Raw genomic sequence first — 19923 nt, 5'->3', positions numbered from 1 at the left:
TATTTTTTTTGTAGTTACGTTTATAATTATTATACAGACCAATAATTTGACCTCTGATGTATCTCTTACGACGATGAGAAACAGTCTATTTGTATAACAATAATATTTGTTAAGGAAAAAAAAATCAAGTACGCAAACAAAATATCGTATTTTTCCTCTTGATTAGATTCGGATAAAGTTGAATTTGAATGATACTTAATTGAGTTATAAGAACAATCACACGGCACTGTGGATCATGACTGCGATAATGTGACTAGCGAGAGTGGTTATGGTCAAGGTTAGCCGTCTCTTTCCTAGGTGGCAAGTGTACAATACGTCTTTATAAAGCATCTTATGAGTTATAGCAGTCTTGCGAATTGATTTTTTTTTTTTTAGGAATAAATTCATGAAAATAAGTTTCATGAAAAGTTTATAAAGCATCTTATGAGTTATTGTTCTCGAAGTCAATTTTGCCCTGAACGCCAAAATTATCTCATAATATGGTCCTTTTATTAAATATTAGATGTAATCTGCTAACTTCATCTCATAAATGATCCCTGAACTTCATCTAAGGTGGTTTTGGGGCTTGTTGTTGGACCAGTTTTCTGGTCTCTTTTGGCTGAGAAAAAAATCTGCACAAGGGCTGGTTGTGCATGTACTTGCATGCATTTAAGTGGGTTTTGCATGACTTAATACATTTGTCTCCTATTTTGCCTTATTTGATGGCACCAACTCTTATCTCTCTTATGCATGCTTATGGTACATGCCATGAAATGGATTTCAAATGCTCTCTGCCCCAACATGCTGTAGGAATCAGCCCCACACTTATAAAAGTGGTCCTCACATTTCTATCTTCTCCATTTTGAGCCATTGGATCACTTCTTTCCAAATCCTAGCCATTGATAGTTATCAGTGTGTCCATCATTGTGCTTATCCCTCCCAATTGATCTCAACCATTAATTCCTAGACCTTTGGAATATTCTAAATACTAAAATCTCATCCATTGATTTCTCAAGACATGATCTACACCCTTGATAAATTAAAGTTAAATTAAAGGTAATTAACTTGATTTCGTAGCGGTTTGGCATGGTCCACGCTGTGCGTGAGGGGGCTTATTAGAATTCATCATTGGCTGGAGATATTAACATGATCCACTTAATAAGGTGAGGGCAATCCTCCCCTAACAAGCCGGTTTTATTAGGTTGAGTTAGGCCCAATATCCTTTGATTTCTGTAAAAATAAGAACAATCACACGGCACTGTGGATCATGACTGTGATAATGTGACGGGGGAGAGTGGTTATGGTCAAGGTTAGCTGTCTCTTTCCTAGGTGGCAAGTGTACAATACGTCTTTATAAAGCATCTTATGAGTTATAGCAGTCTTGCGAATTGAATTTGTTTTTTTAGGAATAAATCCATGAAAATAAGTTTCATGAAAAGTTTATAAAGTATCTTATGAGTTATAGTTCTTGTAGTCAATTTTGTTCTGAACGCCAAAATTATCTCATAATATGGTCCTTTTATTAAATATTAGATGTAAACTGCTAACTTCATCTCATAAATGATCTCTAAACTATTTTCTCTCTTTAGAAATAGTTTCTACGTGAAAATTTGTAGTAAATTTAATCTCTAACTAAAAAAATTGCTAAAATTAGTTCATTTGTTAAATGAATAGATGGAAAACATTAAATACGAGAAATTGTACTAAATATAGTCCCTAAACTAACACTCCTTTCTTTTGTTTTCATAGAACTATGTGAGCAGGTAATCCCACTTTTATAAAAACACCAGTTAAGTGGAAAATGATAGTGTTTTTTTTTTTTTTTTTTTTTTTTTTTTTTTCGGCGCTAAATTTTGTATCTGCTTATTAGGTATCAAACTTATCACCAAGTATGCCATACGTCTTTTCACTGAGAATTTACGGATGCATTTAAGGCATCCCTAAGCTATTTAGCAATGGCAAATTTCTGGCAAGAAAGCGACGTCATTTCGGAGTCTGAAAATTCATGATCTGGACACTATTGCAACAGTTTCGCGTGTTGACCAGAAAATGCGATAGTATGAATGGGTCAGAAAATGCCAAGGATCTGTCTATTGATTAGTATGCAGTTTTCTAATCTTTAAATGAGTTCAAGGATACTGTCAAGGATGCCAGCTGGTAAAAATAGTATAGACTTTCTTGATGAAAAAACTGCCCAAAAACTGCAGTACTAGTCAATAGCAAACGCAGAGAGTGCTTGAAACAAAGGCACAGAGTGCTAGATATAAGAACAAATGCCGATGATTTTCGGTTTGATTCTTGTACATGTCATTTCTATTTTTTTTTCCTTGCAAAAAGTTTCTTTTGCGGTTGATAGCATAAGTCCCTTCTTCAATATAAGCGACGGCAAAACTTTAGTTTCTAAAGAAGGAATCTTTGAGTTGGGTTTCTTCAGTCCAGGCACTCCCACGAATCGTTACGTGGGAATTTGGTACAAGAAAATCCCGGTTCGAAAGGTCGTTTGGGTTGCAAACAGATGCAGCCCAATTAATGATTTCTCCGGCGTGTTGACCATAAACAGCACAGGCAATCTTGTGCTTCTGAATCAGAACAAGAGTGTTGTGGTGTGGTCTACAAACTCGTCGAAAAAAGTGAAGAAGCGTCCGATAGTAGAGCTCCTAGATTCTGGGAATCTTGTATTGAGAGACGAGGAAGATAGAAATTTAGAGAGTAATTATTTGTGGCAAAGCTTTGACTACCCTGCAGATACATTCTTACCCGGTATGAAATTTGGATGGGACATCAGAAAAGGTCTTAATAGGAAATTTTCAGCATGGAAAACTTGGGACGACCCTTGTCCAGGAGACTTGAGTTATGGCTCGGCGGTTAAACTTGACATTTATCCGGAAGCATACGTATGGAAGGGCACGGAAATATACTACCGCTCTGGACCGTGGAACGGCATTGGTATTAGTGGTTTGCCATTGTTAAAGCCTAATCAACTTTTTGATACCCACTTTGTTTACAATGGGTACGAGCTTTATTGCATGTACAACCTCAAGATCAACTCGGTAAGCACAAGAATTGTCATGAACCAAACAAATAGCGCATTTCAGCTACTTATATGGATGGAAGGAGGCCGGAGTTGGAAGCTATACGGTTCAGCTCCTCAGGATGATTGTGATATCTATGGCCGCTGCGGAGCCAATGGGAATTGTGTCATAAGTGAGAATGCAGTGTGCCAATGTTTGAACGGATTTAAGCCTAAGTCCCAACAAAGATGGGATTTAAGGGATTGGTCTGAAGGATGCGTCCGCAAATCTCCGCTGAATTGCCAGGATGGAGAAAGAGACGAGGAAAAGCATAAAGATGAAGATGGTTTTGTCAGACTTGTTGGAATAAAAATGCCAGATACGAGAAATACTTGGTTCAACGACGGTATAAATCTAAAGGAATGCAGGGCCAAATGCTTGAGCAACTGCTCATGTTCGGCTTATTCAAACCGCGATATCAAAGGATATGGAAAGGGGTGTCGTATCTGGTTTGGCGGTCTTATGGACATGAGAGAAATTTCTGACAGTGAACAACCACTATATGTTCGAATACCAGCTTCGGAACTAGGTACATGTTTCTTTTCTTTCTTGTGCCTCCTTTCTATTTTCACTCCTTCCTACAAAAGATGACCTATTTTCATTTTGCTCCTTTTAATTTTGCCCAAACCATATTTACACTTTTTCGGTTAGTTTGCACCCCACCCCCCTATGTTTTTCTAATTATTATGACATCTATATTAGATTTTTTTACTTTAGTTATCTTATATTCAAACTTCAAATTCCAAATAAACCAAACCTCAACATCATTATTGTATAAGTTTAAATTTGTGAATTATGAACTTTTTTAAAAAGTGAATTATTCTTAATAATTACAAGGTTGGTTCAGTTGGATCAAAAAAGAAATAAACAAATAGGTACATAAAGAGAGTTGTACTATTATTTAGTTCAAAACTGGTGTTTCATTAGCGTCCCACCGCGCCACTGGTTTCCACAAGAAGTCCATGCACTGTCTTTCAATGCTGATTACTTTACCATGATTTCTCCCATCTTTTTGCTGCAACTGACATTTTTGTTTGCGTTTCCATTCCGTAAAAAACTAAGGAATAGCAAGAGCAGCTCGTAAGTTGAGAGCAATAATAGTTGTATCAGTTGTTGGATCACTTTCTGGGATGCTCTTAGTTGGGTATTACATCTTCAGGAAAACATTAAAAGGTAACATTGTTGACACTCTTCCTTTAATCATCTTCGTAAACATAAGACTTTTATGTTTCACAACCTAAATTAATTTAATTTTGTACTACAATATCCTGAGCAATTACAATTATAGTGCAGTCATGTAAAGCTTTATTGTACTTGAATAAGGAGCCTGATTTTGAGAACTACAGGCTACTTCTTCTTGTTATTACTATTTCACTTGAATTATCGTTCTATTTTCTTACGTTAGAGATTTTTGAGTAGCTTGAACTTCTGAAACAGGGAGAAATAGAAAAACAACTCGAAAAAACAAGGCAAAAGAGGAAGACTTTGAGCTGCCATTGTTCAGCCAAGATACAATTAGTATTGCCACAAATAATTTCTCCGTAAACATCAAGCTCGGAGAAGGTGGTTTTGGACCTGTATATAGAGTAAGTTCATATTATGCTAGTTCAAGAATATAATGGACAAAAGGAAATATTTTAAAAAATTATGAAATTGGCTCGAGATTTCAGGGTATGCTGGAAGATGGTCAAGAGATTGCTGTGAAGAGGCTCTCATTGAGCTCTCGCCAAGGAATAAATGAGCTTAAAAATGAAGTAATACTAATTGCCAAGCTTCAGCATCGTAATCTCGTAAAACTTCTTGGTTGTTGCATTGACAAAGAAGAAAAATTGTTGGTTTATGAATATATGCCCAACAAAAGCCTGGACTGTTTTATTTTTGGTAGGAACCCCTATTCAATTTATTCCATTTTTTGTATTGCTTTGAAATTTGTGTATTTCGTGCTTAACTTGAAGAAAATATTTTGTAGATAAGGAGCGAAGTAAATTATTACAATGGCCAAAGCGTTTTGAAATTATATGCGGTATTGCTCGAGGGCTTCAATATCTCCACCAAGATTCTAGATTGAGGATTGTGCATAGAGATCTCAAAGCTAGCAATATTCTTCTTGATAAAGAGATGAATCCTAAAATTTCAGACTTTGGCATGGCTAGAACATTCGGAGAAGATGAAACAGAAGGAAAAACAAACAGAGTAGTGGGCACTTAGTGAGTATTCGTGAAACCTCTTTATGTAGAAAAGTGTTTAGTTATATTCCGTAGAGTGCATTTCATTTTAATTGCTGATATTACATGTGTGTAGTGGCTACATGGCTCCGGAATATGCTTTCAGTGGTCTCTTCTCAACTAATTCCGACATTTTTAGCTTTGGTACAATCATGTTGGAGATTGTAAGTGGAAAGAGAAGTATAGGTTTTCACCATGAGAACAATGAGGGGTTTACACTCATTGGACGTGTAAGTGTCAAAAAGTTGCATTTCTTAACTTTTAAGGAATAGTGTAACAACAATGACACATTGTTCCTTGATATTTCTAGGCATGGGCATTGTTAAAAGAAGGAAGGCCATTAGAACTCATCGATGCACAATTAAGGGAGTCATATGACAATCTGCAGGAAGTGTTGCGTTGCATACATGTTGGTCTGTTATGTGTGCAGCAACGTCCCAAGGATAGACCAAGCATGTCGTCTGTTGTTCTCATGTTAGGTAGTGAGACTGAGCTGGCGCAGCCAAAACCACCAGGATATTTCATTGAAAGAAATTCACAAGAAGATTGCTCCTCGAGTAAGGATGAGTCGTTATCGAAAAACACAATGACCAGAACAACCATCATGGGCCGATAAGGCTATATACTATATAACCATAGCATCTGCATGCTTTGCATCAAAATATCTATTCTTTTAACCAACATCAAGTTGATAAAACCTTTTCTCAAAGAAGTGTTGTCTAGTGGGTGTGGTAGTTGTTGTCAATGTATCTGAGTTTTGTGTTCAATTTCTAATGGCTAGTAGTGGTCAACACAATCCGTGGTTTGTTTGTATTACTTTTCTTGTGTTGAAAGTTACAATATTTAGACAGAAAGGGAATAATTTTGTTTTGAATATGAAAAATAAATTCGATTGTAGGCCACAATAGTATAGCTGCATCTTTTCGATGGATACAATTTTTAGCAAACCAACAGTTCTCAAAATCGATTTGGCTGCTGCGCTAGTTATCTGTAATATCCGAAAAAATTTACCAGTTCAAATCCCGAGTTTTGCCAAACTTAGACAATGAATTTTCTTGGTAATCTAGCTAATTACGAAATGAAACTTTTGTAATGTCAATTAAGAGACTTTATTCTGTGACCATTAAATTAATTATGAAGTGAAAGGTTCAGTATTCAGGAGTTATGACTTTATGTGACGGAAATTCTCAGAATAAGAATATCCTTAGAATTACCAAATGAGTGAAGTTTTAGAATGACGATAGGAATTACAAATTTCCGCTAATTATATAATTCAGTATAAGAATTGAATTTATAATTCCATAATGATCATAATTAAAGGTCCTGTAAAAATTCCCGAATGAAAATAGCGGATAATTCTTGGAAGCAACAATATTAGTAACCATAGACCCAGTAATTCCAACTCATGCCATACAGTTCGCAAGGCCTTCGTGACGACCCATAAGAGAAACGAATACACATATGAAAAAGGCCTTAGCTGGCAAGGCCTTCGTGAACGGGTCAATCATATTATCCTCCGATATGATCTTACATATTTCCACATGCCCTTCTTTAATAATGCTCCTTATCACATGATACTTCGTGTCTATGTGCTTACTCATTTTCTGATATCTTGGTTCTTTAGTGTTAGCTATTGCCGCACTGTTATCACAGTACAGTCTTAATGGCTTATCCACACCAGGAACTACTTCAAGATCCATAAAAAATTTGCGGAGCCACTCTGCTTCTTTTGAAGCATCACTAGCTGCCACATACTCGGCTTCCATCGTTGAGTTAGAAGTGCTAGTTTGCTTGACACTCCAAATGATGGAACCACCTCCCAGAGTAAAGACAGAACCCAAAGTTGATTTTCTAGAATCCAAACAGGATTGAAAATCTAAATTTGTATATCCTAGAGGTGTCAAATCCTCCCCGGAAGATGTCAGCATATAACTTCTAGTCCTCCGAAGATAGTTGAATATATGCTTGACTGCTACCCAGTGTTTAGGTCCTAGATTTGACTGATATCGACTTACAATCCCGACCATATGGCAAATATATGGTCAAGTGCAAAGCATTACATACATGAGGCTTCCAACCACCGAAGCATAGGGTACCTTTGCCATGTATTCTCTTTCCTCAGATGTCTTGGGACAATCACTGTTCGAAAGAGTAATTCTAGACCTAGATGGTTGCCCACCTTTCTTGGAATTCTGCATTGCATAATTATCGAGAATCTTATCTATGTATGAAGCCTGAGAAAGAGCTGTCATTTTGTTCTTTCGATATCTTAAGATCTGAAAGCCCAGAACATAATTAGCTTATCCTAAGTCTTTCATGTCAAACTGTTTGGTAAGCCAAAAGTTGACTGGTGACAAAGCCCCTACATCATTGCCAATGACTAGAATGTCATCAACATATAATAGCAAAACCACTTTCCCATCTTGAATATGCTTATAAACATAAGGTTCATCCATATTCTGTTGGAATCCAAAAGTCTTGACCACTTGGTCAAATCGTTTGTTTCAAGAACGTCGTCTTGACATCCATTTGCCAGATCTCATAGTCGAGAGCAGCCGCAATGGATTAGAGAATGCAAATGGACTTAAGCATAGCTACAGGCAAAAAGGTTTCCTCGTAGCCAATTCCTTCCTTTTGCGTGTATCCCTTAGCTACCAGTCTAGCCTTATAGGTTTCAACATTTCCTTTTGCATTTCTCTTTCTTTTGTAGACCCATTTACACCCAATGGGCTTAATCCCATGAGAAAGATCTACAAGTTCCCAAGTTGGATTAAAATCCATATATTCCATCTCAACTTTCAGGGCTTCTATCCAGAGGTTTGCATCAACATCCTCCATAGCTTCTTTGTTAGTATAAGGATCTCTGTCATGTTACAAAGATTCTGCCAAAAAGGTCTCTCCATTAGCCATGAATCTCTCAGGTTCATGTCTTAACCTCCCATTATGCCGAAGCCCCTTAGGTTGTTGTTGGGTTTCCTTTTCTACTCGGATTCGATCGGTTTCCAAAGGACTTGTCGGTATGATCAAGTCACTCGACATTTCCTCAAGCACTACTTTGCTACGGGGCTTAAAGTCGTTTATGTAACTTTCCTCAAGGAATGTTGCATTTGTTGAAACCATGACTTTATTTTCCTTCGGGTTATAGAAATAACCCCTTTCGTCCCTCTCGCATAACCTATAAAAATGCACACTTCTAAACGTGCTTCTAACTTGTTCGCTTCCTTGTTCAGGACATGTACAGGACATCCCGATATGCAAATATGTTTCAAGGATGTCTTTGTGTCCGTCCACAACTCATGAGGAGTTTTAGGAACCAACTTTGTTGACATTGTTCAAAAGATAACATGCAATTTGTAAAGCATATCCCTAGAAAGATATATGTAATGTCGAATGACTCATCAAGAAGCGTACCATGTCCAACAAGGTCCTATTTCTTCTCTCAGCTGCACCATTCTGCTGTGGAGTGTTAGGTTCAGTCAAATGGGAAAGAATCCCATTCTCTAATAAGAATTCAGTGAATTCATTAGAGAGGTATTCTCCACCTCGATCGGATTGAAGTGCCTTTATGGGTTTACCCAATTGCTTTTCCACTTCAGCCTGAAACTCCATGAATTTCTCAAAAGTTTCACTTTTGTGGTGCATCAGGTGCATATAACCATATCTTGAGTAATCGTCAATAAAAGTAACCTTAGGTTCTATTGCACACTCTCTTGTATGGTCCTGATCCAAATTGCACCCATTTTCAGGAGAAGCTTCCACTCCTTGAAGTCTAACAGACCTCCTAGAAGGTGCAGTGGGTGAGGTTATTGGTGACTGGAATGCTTCATTCCTATCAACTGAGTCACCTATGCGATTGTTTTCACAAACATTTGAGCCATGCTGTTCAAATTTGGAGAATCTTCTATAATAAGCAGCTTTTGAGCAACACTTCTAGTATTCCTTGCTGGTGAGTCTAATCTTGCTTGGTTCACCTTTGATGGTGTACCTACATCAACACCAACGTCCTTTCGAATCCCCTCAAGAATCTTTTTTAATCTTCTAAATTGGATGTATGTTTCTTCCATTCTAAATCCTTTCTTGTATAACTTCCTCTTCTTATTAGTAGATAATCTTATCACTTCCTACAATAAAACACAGAAGCATAAGCATCGTAACATTTAAATTACTTGTATTATAACTAAAAAAACAAGAATTATTATTGAAGAAACAGATGTACCTTAACCCATACCTCTATTAATATTGATAAAAGAAAAGTAGACTATCTAACGTCACAACATTGAAGACAAAGAGATGTAACATCCGGTTAAATTAATTACGATTAATTAATCAAATTCGATGGTTAGTGCTAATTAATCTGAGATTAGTGAAAGATTCTCAGTTATAATTATCATGTAAAGGACCCTTTCCCTTTAAAAATGATTCTTTTGAAATTGACACTGTTGTCCCTCGAACAGTTTTAAGTGTTGGTAGCTAATTTTTTAGAATAGGAATAATGGGTCATTCCATACTCTATTCAAATTGGACTTTGAAGTCTAATTATCAAATTTGTATAGAAAACCGAAGCACATTTTCCTTTTTTTCCCTTTTTCTTTCTTTTTCTCCTTTTTCTTTCCTATTCTCTCTCTCTCCCACGTTTAACCTCTCTCTCTCTCTCCACGTCGGCCACCTACCACCGTTGAGATTCTGGTGTCATTTCATGACACTGCCCATACCATCGGAAAGCTCTCGATGAGCTAGACTCGTTGACATGCCGCACGACCTCCATCTCAGACGGAAATAGCCGCAATCGCCGGTGAAATGCGCGAAAACCACCATAAGTTCTTGCCATCGTAACTTTACCATCAGGCCTCTGATCGGAGTGATTCTGGTCCCTATGGACTCAGCTCGATGAGACGAACAAAACCCATGCCGTCTCACCCGTCGATTCTCACAGGAGCATCGTCCCTGTAACTGCCCATTTTGGCTGCTGCGCCTCCTCTCTGTTGTGCACTATTCTGGCCTCCGTTTTTGACACCGCCAGTGCCATTGGACTCAGAGGAAGACGTAGAGCAAGAAGCAACCCTCAGCCGGCCGAATCCGCTACCGTTTGCCAAAGATCGGAGCTCGCCGTCGCCGCCGTTTGGGTGGAGGGTGGTTCTGATGATCCAACCATTGGATCGTCATGATTTTGGTGTCAAAACACTCAGAAGGAAGTGGATAATAAAAGCCCTCAGCCAATATTGAGGTTCCATTACCAGAGAATCGAGGACCAAGTCGTTGGATTTTGTCGACGTTTTTGGGTTTGATTGGAGTAAATAGAGGCCGCATATGGTGAAATTGACGGCACCATTGAACTCATAATGGTTGATTTAGTGGGGGTAGGACCAAAGTCCACCGCGGAAATATGCTCCGGCAACCTCCGCTGCCGCGGCGGCCGCCGCCGGGGGCCAGATTCCAGTGAGCCTCAGTTCTTAAGGTTTTTGATATTCAATCATAGATCTGAGACCATATCCTACCTCGTTTTGATGTGCTGAACGCAACAGTGACATCCGTTTGCGTTAATTCGACTCTGTTAAAAAATCTACCGAACTGCGCACGCAGATCGAGGCAAATCGAGTTGAGGTTCATAGTAAGCCGTGGAGCTTCAAGAATAGACGGTTGGACAACGTGAACTTATCTATGGATTAAATTGTCAAGAGGTAGGATATTCTTGTCCATATCCTTGTTAGCATTTTTTTAAATGATTTTGGCCAATGAAAATGTTTTAGAACAAAACATGTTGAAAGAAAATGATTTTAAAGAAATAACATGATTAATTCTATTGAGTTTCCAATGATTTTTAGAAATGAGATTTTTAAAACTATCATTTCTTAAAATGAAATATTTTAATGAATGATAAAATGCTGTATGGCCTCATAAATTAGGATATGGGAATCGTATCCTTGGGGGCAGGACCCAAAACCCGTACGGATCAACTTCTTGCTTAGTGGTGTTATGGCTCTGTACATTTTCATTATGCAGACATTTTACCACTTCTTGCTCAGTGGTGTTATGACTCTGCATATTTTCATTATACAGACATTTTACCACTTCTTGCTCAGTGGTGTTATGGCTCTGCACATTTTCATTATACATATATTTTTCTACTACTACATGAGTATTTTCTTTTTTAAAAAAAAAGGATGATCGGTTCCAGGTGCATGTCTTCGGACCATGAGTACCTTTATTTATAATGTTTTATAAAATTGTATGATCGGTTCCGGGTGTATGTCTTCGGACCGTTAGTACCTTTATTTACGATGTTTTATAAAATTATATCCTATTGGGCCTTCCGCTCACTTTTATTATGTTTTCAATGTTTTAAACCCCTCTTCCAGAGTTAGCGGTTTAGATTTACAACGTAACAAGTGGATGCCAATGGATTGAGGGTGCGAGATTAGAAATGATACGTTTGTTTCGGATTTATAGTTTTAATTCTGAGATGTACTGTATTTCTGTACATAAACTGTATTGGTCGACACTGTCCCAGAGTTGTACTATTTTCCTTAGACTTTATGGACTATTTTAAATATTGTTTGTAAAAGAAAGTCTCCGGAGCAAACTATATTGATATTTATGTATTTATTTTTGTGATTTTTGTTAAACAGTCCAATTTAATTAAGTTAAATTTTAAATTAAACCCTAATAATCACGGCCTTATTCTTGGGGTCGTGGCAAGAGATGTACACACCTGGACTCAAAATAATTTTCATTAAAGACAAAGGCAGAAGCACATACAAATTTCTTGAACGTCCAAGCACTAAATAAAAATCAAACTAATATTCCTTCACAATCTCCTCTCATGTAGAAAATGTCATCATTTTTATTGTCCTTATTCACTTGACTAGTTTCAGGTTCGAAAGGCACTGAAGTGTCTTCATTAGAATCACATAATTCCAACCCGTAGAAACCTCTTGGTGGTGCGTTTATCACAACATACCAATCTGAATCATCGTAATCTCTGGAATAAAAAAACTAACTTCGCTTGTGAGGCTAAGATGAAAGGATCTTTTCTGAATTCATGTTGACCTTGGTGTAAATTAACAAGTTTAAACCTATCCTCATCCATAATACCTCTATTAACACTAGCCCAACCACACTTAAAAAGTGGCAGATGGAAATCATAATAATCTATTAAGATTATCTCTCTCAACACCCTATAAAAAGTAACTACATCCACCACTTGCGACTGGTCTTTTGCACTTGATCTGTACATAGTTGTGGTTTCCAAGGAAACACCGTAGTTTTGGGTGGACATGTCAACATCCTTCATGTGGAACCGTTTCCCATTGATTGTGTAACCAATGTATGACATGGCATGGTTTCTCAGACCATAAGCAAGGCATTTCAAAATGCTAGATTCATTACAATCCATGGGAATCTGTAAAAGTTAAACCAAAATAATTACTGAATTCATCCACTACCTATAATATGTTGTATCGACATAGGTGAGTCTAATATAGTACCTTATCTTTTAACCAACTAGCAAATGTGTCTCCATGCCTCTTCCAGAGTAGACTTTAATTTTTTTCAAGAGATTTACTTAATTGCCTTAGATACTCTAAATGCAATCCTATTTTAAACCAAAAATGGTCCATAAATAATATGATGTCAAATAAAATTCACGACATAGAACATTTAAGAAGATACTTACTTCACGTATGGTTCAACAACCGCTGAGTTAAATAACACATAGTGGTGAGCTATTTCTAACATCTCATTACTGAACATGTATAGGTTGCCATCCGAAAGTGGATGACCTTCAAGAATTAAGTCATTAGAAAATTCTTCATTTTGACCTTGACGATGATAAATATCAACTTTTTGCTGTATGAAATCATTGCAAAATGCCATGCACTCATATGCAAGATAACACCCTACAATACAACCTTCCGGACGAGCACGATTCCAAACGTATCCCTTTAGAGTCATCATGTACCTACGTCAGTACAAATCCATAAGCAGTCTTAGTGTAGTAACGAAATTGTAATAAAACCAATATAACAAGTTTATATGTTGACCAATTCAATCTACCAAGTGGTGGAATTACCTTTCAAAAGGATACATCCAATGAAATTGAACAGGTCCACAGAGTCTAGCTTCCTTTCCCAAATGGATCAATAAATGAACCATTATATCAAAGAATGATGGTGGGAAAATCTCTCCAACAAGCATAAAGTTTCTACAACATCTTCTTCAAGTTCCAACATCTTCTCTCCATCGATGACACACTGGCATAGCCTATTAAAGAAAAGACACAAACTAAGTAGCGCATTTCTAGGAGCTTTTGGCAACAACCCTCTCAAGGCTACTGGTAGTAACTATTGCATGAGTACATGGCAATCATGAGACTTCAAGCCCATGATTTTACAGTCGTCCACCGAAACACACTTTCCAATGTTAGAACTAAACCCATTGGGGACCTTTAAATTATATAATCTTTTACAGAAGGTCTGCTTTTTTACTTTTGACAGTGTATGTGGAGCTGGTTATAGGTACATTCGTTTCCCTCGCTATTGGGGATGCAAGTCAGTCTTAATTCCCATGTGTTGTAAATGCTTTCGTGAATTAAGACCACCCTTGGATTTTTTATTGACATGCAACAACGTATTTAAAATGCTTTCGCACACATTTTTCTCTATGTGCATCACATCCTTGTGTCGCAAAGCCAAATCTTATTAGTTAAGTAGTAATTACCTACCAATAAGGTAGGTAAAAAAAAGTGATCTTTTCTTCCATAGTTGTTGCTTCTCCATATCCACATCCCTCACCACTACTCTCTTGCGTTTATGAGGGACGTTCTTAACAACTTCTTTACCTCCTCTCTCATGCCCTTTCATAACTTCATTCTCAAAAATATCCTTATCAACTTTCCCCCAATCATTCACAAAGTCCTTAAGTTGTTCATACATTCTTCTACCGGTCATTATTCTTGGTTTACTTCCTTTTTCTACCTTTCCATCGAACCAACACTTTTTCGTTCGGAATGGATGACTTGGTGATAGAAATCTCCTATGACCCATGAATACAAACTTCTTACTAAAGGGCAACACATTGCTCGAGTATTATCAACACATAAAGGACATGCTAATCTACCTTTTGTATAGCAACCACTAAGATTTCCATAGGCTGGAAAATCATTTATTCTCCACATTAAAATTGCCCTTAAATTGAAAACCTCCTTGTCAAGTGAATCAAAAACATTGACTCCATTGCTCTGCAACTCTTGCAAATCTTCTATGAGAGGTTGTAGGTAAATGTCAATATCGTTGCCAGGTTGTTTAGACACTGGGATTAACAACGTTAGCATGATGTTTTTCATTTTTCATGCACAAAAATGGTGGCAAGTTGTATATCACAAGCATCACTGGCCAACATCTATAAGTTGAGCTTAAATTACCAAACGAATTGATCCATCTGTAGACAATCCAAGTCTAAGATTGCGTGGTTCATTTGCAAATGTAGGCCACTTTTCATTCACTAGTTGCCATGCTGGAGAGTCGACCAGGTGATGCATCTTTCCATCATCCCTTTTATTATTGGAATGCAACCTTAAATCTCAAGCCATCTTTTCACTCTTGAACATAGCCTTGAACCTAGGAATTATCGGAAGATATCTCAAGACTAGCAGGAACACCAACTTTAGCTTTTTTGGTATGTTTGTCAACCTTCCACCTTAAAGCATGACACTTTGGACATTTATCAAGATCTGCCTTATCCTTTCTAAACAAAGAACAATCGTTACGGCAAGCATGAATTTTTTCATACCCTAGATGAAATTCTCTCATAAACTTTCATACTTTATACGTCGACCTTATCAACACATTAGGTTCAGGTAACATGCCATGCAATAACTCTAGCAATCCATCAAAACTACAATCAGGCCATCCATCCATGATCTTATGCTTGAATAAGGCAATAACGGCAGACAACTTGTTGTATTTTGAACAACCAGGATATAATGGTTCCGACCAATCATTCATTTTTTCATTTAACTCTTCTAACCTATGTTCTTGAGATTGTTCTATATAATCATTCTCTTTGGCATAGGCAGCCTTGTATAACTCATATATGTCATTCCTCTCAACGTTTTCCAACTCTTCACTTGTGTTTACTTCTTCCTCATGATTAAACCAAGTAGTGTATGTTGGATCCATACCATTGATTACCAAGTGTTCATAAACAATGTTACCACTTTGATGACTTAAGTTTCGACATTCTTTGCAAGGGCACAACAGCTTCTCTAGATAACAAAAGTTCGTTTCAACAGTTTTTACGAAATTCTGAGCGCTTTACATATACTCCTTAGTAAGTCTATAAATAAAAAGGTCAACACTAAGATTTCTATAACTACAATAACTAAGACAAACAAAAACTAAATTCCAATCTTGCTCACCTGTTAACACGCACCTAATCTTTATCAAGCATCCTAACATCATCAATCAACTTCATAATTAACATAATGCTAAATTAATTATCACATTTGTAACTAAGAAATAAAATTTAGTCTAACATAATTATAATACCTGGGCAAACAAAAAAAGATAACACACTTAATAGATATATCATTTTCATCACCATATCAAAGAATACTTGTCATTTTTCTATAGAACATTGGTAAACAAATAATGGAACAAGACTTGTGAAATCCAAAAGGCTCATTTGTTCTATGACTAAACCAAAAAAGATTATAATAATCCAAATCCTTAATAGGGTCAAAAAGAACATACGTTAGTGTCTTTGAGCATATCACCGAGGTGGGTATTCTTCTACATATCTGTCAAAAATAAAAAATTATCAAAAACAAAGCTGTCAATTACAAATCAATCAAAAACAAAAATTTTATGACCTAGAGAAACCTATGCTTTAAGCCATACCTATATCGGGCTGATTTCACCAGAAGAAACCTATGCTTCTAGTACAAAGAAAGGAATTCTTCTAAAAATCTAAACCTTAAAGTTCAAATTCGGGACTGTCGCGCAATGAGGGAAGAATTCTTCTTAGGGCTTTGTGTGAAAAAAGAGGGCTTCGAGTGAAAAAAAGAGGGCTTCGAGTGAAAAAGTGGGCTTTGCATGTTGCTTCTAGTGGGATTTTTTCCTTTGGGTGACGAGGGCCATTCGAGTGGGGCTTGTTCTCTACCCTCTGCGGAAGAAAATTTTGGGGATTAAACGCACAGAGGAAGCAATCTTCCTCGCTCAGAAGAGGGCTTCGATTGTTGCTTCTAGTGGGATTTTTTTTCCTTTGGGTGACGATGGCCATTCGAGTGGAGTGGGGCTTGTTTCTCTGCCCTCAGCTGAAGAAAATTTTGGGGATTAAGCGCGCAGAGGAAGAAAAATTCTTGCGCACTGAGAAGAGGGTTGAGTGTTGCTTCTACTGTGAGTTTTTCCTTTTTGTGACTTGGCATGGCCTTCTTTCTCTTCCCTCAGCACATGAAATTTTTGGGGATTAAGCGGGCAGACTGAAATTTTCTCTGCTCTCAGTGTGCGAGAATAGTTTAGTAAGTAGGGGGGAAAACCATTTTCATTACCCGCTCAAAATTTTCAGCAAATTCTAATATTTAATATATATATATTTTATAGTAAAATACCCACCATCAGATTAACCGAACTTCTATTATATATATATATAACATAACCATTTTAAAATGCTATGAAATATATTCAACATGACGTTTTTTTAGAAACTCTATAACTAAGAGTTATCAAAACACTGTTCTGTTGTAGTGTAATCATGCCATGAATCAAATCATAATTAAGATGCATGTTGAGTGAAAATATTTATTAATGTTGAAATAATATTTCACACACAACATAATTTCACCTATACTATGATTTAATTAGCATAGGAGTTTATTATTTTTAGTTTGACCAATTCAAGATTATAAGAATAACATCTTAATTACAATCCCTTAGTACAAAGGAAAACCTTTTGATTCCAATTAAAAGAGTAAATAATATTTTTTGTGAATTTGAAAATTTTGGGTTGATTTAAAATTGCTGCTAAACTCGCTGAATTTAGCCGAGTTGCCTACATACTCCATTGAGAGATCAAGCCACTTGTAGTTCAAATTTTGTATTTAGAAAAATTAGATAATTCCCCGGTGTATGACCTTATGAGGAATTGACGCACTTTAAAATTTGATTTAGTTTTGTTTTGATTTTCTTTATTATGAGGATTTTTAGGATTGAATTTGGATCTTGAAACTGTACCTAAATTTTAGGTTGCCTACGTATCCCATAGGAAATCAAGTTAATCGTAGTTCTTGAATTTGAATTTTGATTTTGGAGAATTCCCCGATCTATGATCATATGAGGAATTCAAAGATGTTTTAAAATTTGATTTGGAATTTTACTTTAGAATTTGGATTTGAAAGTTGTATTTGGATAATTCTCCAGTACATGACCTTATGGGGAATTAAAAAGATCCTTTTTGAATTTGGTGTTGAGATTTTTTTTTATTTGAATTTGGGATTTGAAAATTGTATTTAATCACCATGTGGTTTTATGAGACAATGGGCTCATCTTTTTGAAATAAGAGACCATAAAAGGGCCCAATTTTTGCACTTTAAATTTTTGAGTATTTAATATTCTGAATTTCTTTGAAATTTATCTTTTATGCCTTAACTTTTTTTTTAATTTTAAATTTCATAATCTCCAAACCGATTGATTCGATTGTATGATGTATATCACTTCTTTTTTACTAACAATTTAATTTCAAAGGAAACTTGAATTTCCCTCATCCGTTCTACACATTTTGTTAATGTATATATATATACACACGTGAGCCATGGTAGCTTCTACACTGCAAACATCACAGCAAGTGCAAACTTCACAGCAAGATATTGAGAAAGAACTGAAGGTGACGGCTTGCTTGCTCTTTTTTTTTAATATCTTCATTGTTTGATTGTTTTTTGGCGGGTATAGTGCAATTCATATGAATATCTTCATATAGATCATATGCACATAATTTCCCAAATGCCGATTCCTAAGGTGTAATTCATATGAATTTTTCATTCGAATTGACTCAAAAAAATATATCTTAACAATCTCTAACCCCCCTCCCTTTTTTTGTAGATTGCTCCTTTTTTTCCCTCGGCAACAATTAATTTTCCTTTATTTACAAATAATTAGGGTGCAATTCCTCTCTCATTTTTTTTATCCTCATTTGTACATGTGCAGCCATCTTCTTTCTTTTCCATTCTTGTTATATATATATATATATATATAACTCTTATTCCATTTGTTTGATTGTTCCCGTGGGAATACTGCAAACCAATATATAATTGGGCAATTGTTTAAATTCTTGGTTTGTATTTACTTTTAACTTATATAGATTTTTGTATAAAGAAAATCCAAGTCAAAGTAACAAACGCAAAGATTTTTTCTTTTACTGTGAATTCACAATCGTAACAAATAATTTAGGAAACTTTTAATTCTTGATTTTTTGAATTCACATTTAACTTATATAGATCTCTAAAAAGAAATCCAAGTCTTAGTGATAATCATAGGATTGTGATAAGAATGAGGAACCACACACTATGAGTGTATTAGGAATTTATTAAGAGTATTACAAATAAGAAATCTCATATCATAAGGTATACATAAGATTTATCTTCATAAAGAGTGTCAAGGAGTAAATAACAATCCCACACTTTAAAGTGTATATAGGACTTGATTTAAATGCACTGTATCTGTTTAAGAACACAGAAAACTAACACTGTTAGTGCGGAAGAAGATAGAAATATCAAAACATGTATTTACCTTCTTGTTTTGAAATACTGCACTGCACTTCTAAGGATGTATTTTCCTTTTTTTTCTTTCCCTCACATTACTGCACACAATTTTTTTTGCTGCATACTCTTTTACCTTACTACACACACTAACGCCTATGTCTTCAGAAAAGGTTTTTTCTTTCCCCTTTTTTTCTTGCTTCTTTCTTTATATAAAAGAATTCCGTAACAGTTTTGGCCATTACTCACTCTTCTGCACCCTTTTTGCCATCACTCTTCTGCACCCTTTTTGCCATCACTCTTCTGCACCCTTTTTGCCATCACTCCACGTTCTAAAACGTGTATTTTTAATCCCCCACTTTATTATTATTATTATTATTTGGGCCAGCACAAAATTTTATTTTGGAAAATAGTAGAAAATAGGCCAATATGAAAAGCTTAAGAAAGTATATAGGTCAATTTTTAGTTATAGAAATGAATAGGCTATAATTTGTCAAGTTATGGTTCATAATGTAATGACTGAGAAAATTCCAGACCTTAAATAATACAATTCATGTATTTTTAAGCCAATGATTTTCTTAGAAAATATTATGTTATATTGTGAATGGAGGATTTATGGAATTAATATATGTATTCCTAAATTCTATAGCAAATTTCATGTTAAGTTCATGTTTCGATCAAGTAAATTCGATCGATAAATTCTCACCCTATTTTAAGGCGGAATAATTTTCAGTACAAGTATAGTTTGAGAATCTTAATTTCAAGAATCTCCAAGCACAGTACGATGTTAGTGGCGTATAAAAAAAACGCACTGACATTTTAAAAGAAGAAAAAAATCTTTAATTGCCAGACAGTTAGGTTAAAGTCACAAGATAAATACCTATAGTAGATGGATACAATA

General features: G+C 36.0%; 1 protein-coding gene across 2 annotated transcripts; it reads left to right on the top strand.

Annotated features, from left to right (window-relative positions):
* Positions 1–2219: 2219 nt before the first annotated feature.
* On the top strand, positions 2220–6172 carry LOC21412407 (G-type lectin S-receptor-like serine/threonine-protein kinase At4g27290). 2 transcript variants are annotated; one of them, XM_024165419.1, is made up of 7 exons: positions 2220–3579; positions 4119–4223; positions 4488–4636; positions 4721–4931; positions 5020–5257; positions 5352–5505; positions 5586–6172. In XM_024165419.1, exons 1-7 carry the CDS (start codon positions 2253–2255, stop codon positions 5889–5891), a joined length of 2490 nt encoding a protein of 829 aa, XP_024021187.1. In that variant the 5' UTR covers positions 2220–2252; the 3' UTR covers positions 5892–6172. The 2 variants fall into 2 exon arrangements, with proteins under 2 accessions (XP_024021187.1, XP_024021186.1); XM_024165418.1 differs by having other exon boundaries at positions 4113–4223.
* The last annotated feature ends 13751 nt before the right edge of the window (positions 6173–19923 follow it).

Source organism: Morus notabilis, unplaced genomic scaffold (assembly GCF_000414095.1).
Source record: "Morus notabilis unplaced genomic scaffold, ASM41409v2 Scaffold76, whole genome shotgun sequence".
NCBI lineage: Eukaryota > Viridiplantae > Streptophyta > Magnoliopsida > Rosales > Moraceae > Morus > Morus notabilis.
This window is presented reverse-complemented; position numbering and strand designations above follow the sequence as displayed.

Bases quoted from the DNA above. Each gene is read 5' to 3' on its own strand.
- LOC21412407 (XM_024165418.1), top strand. From the start codon at position 2,253: ATGCCGATGATTTTCGGTTTGATTCTTGTACATGTCATTTCTATTTTT. The intron at 3,580-4,112 runs GTACATGTTTCT...TAAAAAACTAAG, and splicing joins AATACCAGCTTCGGAACTAG to GAATAGCAAGAGCAGCTCGT. The intron at 4,224-4,487 runs GTAACATTGTTG...CTTCTGAAACAG, and splicing joins CTTCAGGAAAACATTAAAAG to GGAGAAATAGAAAAACAACT.